This window comes from Labrus bergylta, chromosome 1, assembly GCF_963930695.1.
Source record: "Labrus bergylta chromosome 1, fLabBer1.1, whole genome shotgun sequence".
NCBI classification, from domain to species: Eukaryota; Metazoa; Chordata; class Actinopteri; order Labriformes; family Labridae; genus Labrus; species Labrus bergylta.
This window is the reverse complement of record NC_089195.1, coordinates 17,037,694-17,047,470: the sequence shown is the minus strand read 5'-3', so window position 1 is coordinate 17,047,470 and position 9,777 is coordinate 17,037,694. Positions and strand designations below refer to the sequence as shown.

The window sequence follows — 9,777 nt, the reverse complement described above, 5'->3', positions numbered from 1 at the left end:
GGGGGAAAAAAACGGTGCAATGTAAGGACAAGAGGGAGAGGGTCGATCAGTCAGCCGCTGCATGCACACACACGCACACGCACGCACGCGCGCGCACACACACACACACACACACACACACACACACACACACACACACACACACACACATGGCCTACTTTTCCCCACTGTGAACATGTGAGGCGGCTGGAATACACATCAGTGTGCTCCCATGAATAATCTAATTTAATCTCACCGTGCCCGAACTTGGCGATGCATTCTGATGAAAAGGCTAAACATAGCCTATGGATTAACAGAAATACCGGGACCAAAATGTTCGAAGATAAAAATGCCTTCGAGAAAATATAGGGTCAATGCAGGTCACAGCTGAGCAGCTTAAGTGGAAAAATACAGTGAATAGGTCCTTATGTGTTTCAGTTTAAGTTGTGTAGCTCACTCTCGTAAAAAAATGTGCATCTTTAGCAAAGGGTTGTAATGTGTTTATTTTTCACTTTTTATGCCTGTGTGTGTGTGTGTGTGTGTGTGTGTGTGTGTGTGTGTGTGTGGTGGTGGGGGGGAGGGGGGTTGTTAAATTGCAAAAGGCATGAGACTCAAAAACTTGAGAAAGTTGCAAAAAATAATAGAATAATATCCAGTTTAAAGGCCAGGATTGTGTCTTTGGTGTCTTTGTCCTTACTGCCATAACCACAAAAATATATATACCTAAACAGAGGCCTACATGTCAAAGTGCAAAACACATGAACACTAATATTCCCCATAAGCATTTGATCTATTTGACCTAACGTATATGTCTATTCTCATCATTACAAGCAATTTCCTCTTGTTAACTCACTTCAAGCTGCAAAAAAAAAAAAATCACTTGAAGCAGCAGTTATTGTAGCCGATCAAAGGGCTATTTTAACTTTTTTTTTTTGTGCCCCAGAAATATTGGAAAACTTTAGGTTACATATGGATGGAAGAAATAAAGGAAACTGATTGGGCTCCAACAGCTCATTTTTGCCTGGGTGGTCAAAACAAATCCATTTTTCAAATTTGTTGTATGGCATTCTTTAAAGGGACTTTTTCCTGATTATAACCCTTTATTACACTTAAAGTTATGGGGCTATTACAGCCAGTGTCCCAACAAGTATTGAGAACTATGAAAAATAAACATTTTAAACTATGCTTGTGAACTGATCCCGGACATTTTTGGGCTGAGTTTGTTATGTGACAAAAAGAAAATTGGGCTGACTTAAGGACTAGCATGAAGCAGCTAACTCTTTTTGACTTCTGTAATAAACAATCATGACATATAGGATAAATAAAATCAAATGTGAGCTATTTTAAGGTCAACAATTATTTGAGAGTGGGTATTTGGGGGCCACTTAATCCTGGCTATAGCCTATTATGTGTGAGCACTTACTTGGTGGTGCTTCTTTATGTGCAGAATTCTACTTCTGTCAAAGTCTCACAAACAATACATCTGTCATAAATGCATGACCTACATTGAAACGCAATACAGCCTATACACTATTTCACACAAGCTGTCATATCCTGTTTTATTCAGTGGTTTGCACCCAGTTCATGTGAAATGTGACATTACTGTGGATGGAGAGACAGAAAGTGCCTGCAGCCTGCAGGCTAACTGTATGCACACACGCCTGAACATCTGGATGGGGGCGCTGTGACAATAAATGCCCAGAGAGCGTGGCGCTATACATCTGACACAGGAGAATTATAGAGTTAATAGTATTTGGCATGACAAGGAGAGGGAGCGGGGAGCGCAGTGCCGTGCCTGAATGCAGTCTCATCCTGTTTAGCATTCACTTTGCGCAGCGCCTTGAGGGCCCGGAGGGCTCACCTGCCCGGAGTCTAGACGCACTATATCACGCGCTTCACACAGAGGGATCACACCGGAGGCACCTGGGCTCGACTGACCGTGAGGGTGTCGTTAGAGAAAAAAGTCGGTTCGCCGCTCACGGGAGAAGACACTCCGGTGAGTAGAGAGAGTGGGTCGAGTGGGTGGGGCTCAGACGGACGGGTCGACTGGGGACGCGCTGCCTGTCTACCTGCCTGCAGCGGCGCGTGGGCTCAATCGAACAGTATCCCGTTACTTCTTCACTTGTAATCTGATTACTTCCAGTTTTACCAGTCTACATGTAGCCTTTTATCCCACTCTATACATCAGACATGCTCGCCAAAAATAAAAAAAAAATAAAAAAAAATATATAGCGTATTTTAAAGGGAGATCGAAACAATATGAAAATAAAGACCTACAAATAAAAAAATAACAAAAAACAACAAAAGAAGGTTCATTTGAGTTATCTCCCCATTGGTTTGACAGGACAAAATCTAGTAATTCTAGTAATTGTAATTACAACACAAAAGTAAACTTTTCTGCCATTTACCATACAGCTGTTTGTGCCTTTGCCAAGTCATTTGAAGAAATACTCAATTTGATCAATTTGAACATTTGCTTACTGTAGACCTTATTTTACCTTCAGGGATGATATGGAGACACAAGTAGGATTTTATCATGCTTTTTTTTTTTTTTTTTTAAAGACCATGTAGGCTAAAGCCATATGTCAGAATTAGCTTTACTGACTGAATCACTTTTGTTAATGTAATAATTCACCTAGCCAAAGCAAGGTTCTGCTTCATTTGTTTTTTCGGCTGCAATGTTTTAGCTCTCAGTTCAGTTCAGACCTTTATTGTCCCTGGAAGAGAAATCTGATGTATAGCAGTGGACAAAAACACAACAGGTAGGCTAAAAAAAAAACGTGCATCATTGCATGCTTTGAATAAAAATGTTTTTGACTTAATAGCCTAAGAAAGCAGACCTATAGTTACCCATACATCTTATTTCATATTTCTGAAGTAGGCCTAACTGGAGCCTATGATGTGCAGTGTAAATTGTAGTATAGGCAACTTAAGTGTTGAGGCGATGCATGCTGCCACCTTACTGTCCCATATAAGATCTGTCTGTCTACCTGTCTGCCTGTCTAGCCGATCGGTAGCTCTGCGATCTGTCTGCAACCCCTGGGAGAGTAACAAAAAAAAAAAAAAATCCCCGCTCTGGCATCGCTGCGTCCCCCTCCCCTCCCCTCCCCTCCTCAGTAGCTCCGCGCTCATCTCCTCTCTCCTCGCTTTGCATGTGTGTGTGTGTGTGTGTGTGTGTGCGTGCTCTCGCTGCTGGTTCACACACAGCATACATACAACCCGTCACAATGAATGGTTGCTTGTAGCGAGGCGGAGGGAGACACTCGACCGCTTATTCAACGCTGGTCCTCCATTGCAACACTTTCCAGCGGAATACAGCCGAGGGGGTAAGTTGAGCAAGGCGGGTCAACGAGGACAACGGGTCGGCCAGTTGTCCGAGACCCCAACTGTGCCTGCATGTATGCGTGTGTGTGTTTGAGTGTGTGTGTGTGTGTGTGGCGGCGTACCTTTGCTAAATTCGGATATGGGTGTTGTATGGTCTGCGGGGCTTGTAGCTATTGTTTTGTTTTGTATTGTTTTGAAGGGGATGGGGTGGTAAAGTTGTGCTGGCGACTATGGGGGATGGGCTCATGGGGACAGACCAAACTTTAACCACTTCACCGGCTTCACTCACCCTCCGCCGCGGGCTGCCCCCCCCCCCTCCCGCCGCCCCCTCCTCCTTTCCCCCCGGTGAGTGAATTAACGAGTCCTCGGCTTCTTCTTCTTCTTCATTCGCCCGAATTCCTGAACTTTCTCGTGGGGAACGAACAAAAAAAAAACTATCTGCATTTAAAAACTTTAAGCAGCCATTGATTTGCCAAATGTCCCGTGCGTAAAGGGGTTAAGATTTCACAGACAGCCCCTCTTTTACTTTCTCTTCCCCTCCTCTTCTCCTCTCTCCTCTCCTCTTCTCTTCTCGCCTCGCCTCGCCATACCATATCCATCCGTCTTGTCTCGCCCACAGTTGCGGCGCATTTTGTGTCCCGGGATGACCTGTTGATGTCGGGTAAAGATGGAGGTGCCAGCGTCGCCCCTCGCTTCCACTCTGGTGGGAAAAAAAAAAAATCACCCGTTCAAGATTTAAAACACGGGAGTTTAGACTGTGGCACGTGTGGCTTCCTGGATTGATTTGGGATTGAATAATTGATTCACTGTGATATATCGTCATAAGCGACATTTTGGAGGGGCAACAACGCGTGTGTTTTGTCCCGTATCGGTAGCTGCCATTTAGCCGCTGGAGGAGGAGGAGGAGGAGGAGGGAGCTCGGTGTAAGCGGACAACACACCGCGCTGGCACGGAAAGAGGGGAGACGGGGGGAGAGCGCTGAATTGCTAAATATTTCATCTCCCTCGACTATTTTTTGTGGCAGTCAGATTTCCCCGTCTTTCTCGGACGACGAAACGTGTGTGCGTGTTTGGAGTGGTGGGTGGGTGGGGGGGGATCTGGGATCACAAAATAAAAAGAAAAAAAAAAGGAGAGCTGTTTTTTTTTTGGGTTTCTTTACCGCTGCTGCCCGCCCCGCTTCTCCCCTCCCCTCCTCTCCCCTCCTCTCCCCTCCCCTCCCCTCGCGGAAAGCACGCACACACACCGGCCCGGGCCATCCGAGGACTCCCAAATCCTGCCGGGCATCGAGGCTGGCACACGGCGGGGGCACACACGGAGAGAGAGAGAGAGAGAGAGAGAGCGCTGCCCGGTCCGACTTGCCTTTTGCTGTCCCGCTGCTGACGGGCTCTTTCTATTTGATTTGTCGGCGTCTTCCGGCGAGACATCGGCTCTGCTAGACCTCCATGTGAGATTAATTGATGTTATAATTCATGTGTGTTCATAACACTTCGTTTTTTTTTTTGGGAAGTTTGAGCTCCAGGGAGGCTACTCCAAATAGCCACAATTTGGTGCCTACAACTGTGTTTTTTTAAGCCTCAAAATATCTTGTAAACTTAACAGCCACACGAGGCTGGTATTAATGAAATGTGATGTAAAGGCATGTTAGCCTTATTATGCAGAGTTAAAGTGTTTTACCAATGCCAGTGCTAGCCTTAGCGTTAGCTTGCTAGTTGCTAACAGGCCACCTTTAACCTCCCTAAACCAGGAAACTGAATCTGGATTCAGATGTTGATTTCTGAAGCTTGTGTTTAGCGTTGATGCAAGTGGTTGCTTTTCAATGATTATGTGACGGCAAGCTGTCTGCAATGATCAAGTTATTTTTAGGTAGTAAGTTACTTTGGGTGCTAGCTGGAGCACTTGGTTTGTCTCTCCATGAGATAAATAAGAGTTTGTGTCAAGTGGAGATGGATTTTAAAAGTTGTGGATTGCACACACACTTACAGAGAGAGAGAGAGAGAGAGAGAGAGAGAGAGGCACATGCAGTTTAGCATTAAGTCAGAGCATATAATGGGGCACATGGGGCCCTGCAGGGCAAGGGTCAAGTGGTGTGAATTTAAACCCCTTTTATGTTTCCTGGAAGTTGTTGTGACCTCTGCCCTGAGGAGTGAAAGGTGGCGGATAGGATGCACTTGGATGTCATCCCAATGCTCCACAGTGTGCCGAACATAAATCAGGCACATGAGAGAGAGAACTTATGAGAGAGGAAAAACTATTCTTTTTTTTTACACTTCACCTAGAAATCTGAATATCACACCAAATGAAGTGCTATTGAACGGAATAGGCAATACTGGAGATAATCAGAAAAGCAGCTCAACAGTAAAACCTCGACTGTAGTACAACATTTCTACATGCACCTTTTATTTGTTTACAGTAATAAGCAGCAATTATTGAGTTATAACATTTATTCACCATGATAGACAAGATTTAAACTTTATACATGAACTTTATTTGGGTCAACCACTGTCACTATCTATTTGATTAAAGATTACATTAAAACCACCAAGTGTTTGGCCAATTGAAAATCTATTTCATTAAGATTAAGAAGATTAAGATTTACTTTATTGATCGCCGCAAGGGGAAATTCTGTTTTTACATTCTGTTGATCATGCAACACACACATGCACAAACAGACCAGACCAACATCCATCTTTGGTCCGCACCGGGACTTGAACCGGCGACCCTCCGGTTCCCAACCCAAGTCCCTACAGTTTTTATATTCCTGTTTGATTTCAAAATCTAATATTAACATGGACTTGAAATCTTGACCAAGCATCAAATGTAACCCCGAGTGGTATGTAGATGCTGTGTGTTCATCATTCTTCCCTGTGTGAATGATCAGAGGTTTGAAATTGTTTCTTATATTTGAAGCAAACTGATGAAAATGTGAAGCGAGGGCTCAGATTTCCTGCATGTATGTTGCTCATCCAAGTAATGCAGTGTATAAAGTTTGTGCTGTTGGCTTGTTTAGCGAGGCGTTTCAAACCTGATGTTAGAACGAGTTGTTACTAATCATAGTCAGTAAAATAAAGAGTGAAGAGAAGCCAAATTTATTATAAACATAATCGTCTCTCAACCAGGTTAGGTGTGCTGCATAAGCTACCATGGCATTCTGGCCTGGTTAAGAAAAGGCTTCTGACACTTAGTGCGTTTATGTACATGTTTAAATTTTTAGTAAAAGTCGATATATTGCATTTGTCATAAAACCGAAAATAAAGGTTAACATGTTAGTCCGACTGACATAGTACTAAATTGAATTTCTCAAAGTTGGGCTTGTGTTAGTCCAACGTCAAGAAATTTGAAGTGTGTATGTGTCACTGAAGATAATGTTGTTGCAGATTATATCTTAGATTAGATTATAGCTTTTGTCCATGTTGTCACCGTTTGAGATTCAACCTGCTTTAAGCTTGCTAACATGTTAGCAAGGTCAACTGTGAGAATGTCTAATAGTAATAGCCAAATGGCCACTTAGCATAGTTGGAGGTACGTCTGTCATTTAAGATAATCTTCTCTGGTGCTTGAGTACTGGGACAGTGTAGTCCTATTAAATGACCAAATTGTGCTATAACTGTAGCTCCACTTACTGGCTTTCTGCTGAACATTACTGGTTTAGCTATTCATCTTGCTTCATAGTACACCCCTTGGGACTGTTGTCAAGCAAGACTTAAACATTTTGCTGCACTTTTGATACTTTTTTTTTTTTTTTTTATATCCGTGAGCTAATTCCAACCTGTTTTGTATTATTTTGCTGAATGTTTCCATTTATAGTGTTTCCAGGGAAATAAGAGTCTGTTGCTGGTTGCTATGGGGGCTTTTGGGATTCTTGGGTAGCAGGTTGATTATTCTAGACAAAGATCAATTACTGTAACATTAATTACAGGTAATTAGATCACCTTTCGTCGAGTTATTGTTTTTGCCTTTTTTTTTTATGTGGGAAAGACTTCTTTGTCATTGCTGCCACCTACTTATAATTTATCGATGCACATATTTACACCTTGAAAAAACCCACAGACATCCACTATTTATCGCAGAGAAGCTCCATCGGGACACTTGTCTGTTCAATTCCACGCTTGAGGCAGTGTTGATGCTGCATTTTTAGTACTCAAGGGTTTCCCCAGCCTTTCCAGGGGTCAAAAACAATCCTGCTGCTCTGTCAGCAAACACACAGGTACTGTAACCTGTTTTGATAAGATAGAAGCCCTTATTATTAACATTTAGATCCTTGAATACTAATTAAAGCAGGAGTAAATTAACCCTGGACAAGATCCAAAACTACAAGAACAAATATCACTCCCCGCCACTTGAGTTGAATAATAATGATATTTAAGTAGTGCACATTGATTTCTTCACATCGACACCAACTGTCAAGACACGATAATGTGTCTAGAAGGCACAATAGACAGCAAACACTGACTTGGTTATGTGAAAACTTAATTGATTTGAACTAAATAAGTAGTAGAAAATTAAGCTATTGGTAAAAGCTAATTCCAACACTCAGGCCATATCTGGTCCTGAGATGATGGAGCTGTTATGAAGATCAAATTGTACAAGTTGCTCCCCAATCCAATAATGATTCTGCAATCTAATTGTTTTGGCTGCCCAATTAGTTCAGCTTAATAACATTATCGAGACTGTTTAAAAAGTTAATACACAATAAAGATTAGCTTGTGGCTAATTTTAAGAGTCCTCTTCTCACAAGGAGTTGCTGATTTCCAGGGTTGTCAATTCAACCCTCAATTTTGAAGAAACTAATCCATAATTCTCGACTTGAAACATTGAATTTAAAATTAAAACCCTTTTTATGCAAAGTACAGAACTGGGATTGTTAATAGACGTGCTTTACTCTCTCCCTCAGCCCACTGCCCTACTTGTTATGGCCAAATCTATCAAAATTAATTAGTTGCTATAAACTTTAAAATTAATTATGATGAAACGCTGATGGCCCTTTAATTCTCAGTGGTGCCCTTATGTAGGCGTAAGGCTGGAGCTCAGGACTGCTTAAGCCAGCTTTTTTTTTTTTTTCCAAACCAACCTTTATTTATCAAGCAGGGAAGGTTTGCTGAGCATGCACATTACAGCCCCCTGCTTCACATTCACACCTGGAAGCTCCACAGTACCGCCAATAGCTTTAACGGCTTGCTAAAGAGGAAAAGGCATCTTCCAAAGCTTAGGCAGCTAGTGTATTAGGAGTTGTTTTTTACATCTCACTTTGTCAAATCCTGCCTGAATGTGGGGTTTAGAAGTCAGATTTGGCAACAGCAGACATTCCCATCTGTCATGCCTAGTTGGTCAGTTGATTTTGACCACGTATGCCCAAATTGATGATTAAATGTTGTTATCTCTTTGGTAGCTGTTTAAAGATCTGAGAGCCTGCATCTTGGGACATATGTCATAGTCAGCTTTAGTGCATGCCAAACTTGGTCAATGTAGAAAAAAAAGTATTCTAATCACATTTTTTGCCATATTGCCCAATCTCCATATTATATAATGTAAGGCCTTTTTTTTTTTTTTTTTTAGCTGAGAGTGGTGTTTACATTTTTTTTTTTTTTTTTTTAGCAATGGAGGCAACCATTCTCACATTAAAGTTGAACCTAGTTGTTGGTGCTGAACACAGATTTTTTTTATCTTTTTTGTCTGTGGTCAGAGCTGGGCTGAGGGTGACTGCCTCAAGCAATGTGGCCCACTGTGAAAAGCTGTCCAATTCCTTGGAGTGACATTCATAAAGGCCAATCAGTAAGGTTAAACCAAATTAACACCCGGCCACGCTCAGCTTTTTAGCCGAAGTGTGAACTTTTTTCATTGCACGCATGAGAAGTTGCTATACGATTTCCTATGAATGGATATTCAAAATGTTAAACTCTGATCATCCTGCTTCTCTTCCTTGGATTAAGACTAAACAACCCAAAACAGTGCTGTGCAATTCAGCAATACGTCTTACTCAGCATCTGACACTGCTCTCTTTTTATGTCTGACTTGTAATAAACACTTTTTGTTGACAAGGAGATTAACATCAATTACTAAATAAGGTATATTGTTTTAGGATTTCTAAAATACTTGAGATGAGATGTGAAGGATACAGCTGTATTTGGACATGCTTAGTCATGCACTCTGGTGATGGATGATGCTTCACATCTTTTTTAGGGTGACCTACTTCTTTTGAATTCTCCAGTGTCCTAAAACTTAAACTAAAGTAAGGTGACACATAAATTAAATACGATAGTTATTTGGTGAATACTGCAGAAATGTCTTTTAATCACTCGACTGTCTTTGAATAACAAGTTTGATTATAGATAAGTTTAATGATAAAGTTGTACTGATCACATTAAACAAATATTTATGAATATTTGAAATAAATACATGATGTTAAGACAGACATGCATCACACTCTGAAAATTACTACCCTCAGGGAAGGATAAATGAGCAATATTTAATTTAACT

At 41.6% G+C, this 9,777-nt stretch overlaps 1 protein-coding gene across 2 annotated transcripts in view; it reads left to right on the top strand.

The window, feature by feature from the left end:
- Nucleotides 1-3,167: 3,167 nt before the first annotated feature.
- nacc1b (nucleus accumbens associated 1, BEN and BTB (POZ) domain containing b) overlaps nt 3,168-9,777 on the top strand; it is a 34,437-nt gene continuing 27,827 nt past the window's right edge. The window contains exon 1 of one of the 2 annotated variants that reach the window (XM_065955328.1): nt 3,168-3,305. In XM_065955328.1, the coding sequence (XP_065811400.1) occupies nt 3,211-3,305 (95 nt within the window). In that variant the 5' untranslated portion in view covers nt 3,168-3,210. Of the gene's footprint in view, nt 3,306-4,503; nt 4,748-9,777 lie in introns of those variants that run through there. The other variant, XM_029279315.2, reaches the window with a different exon arrangement.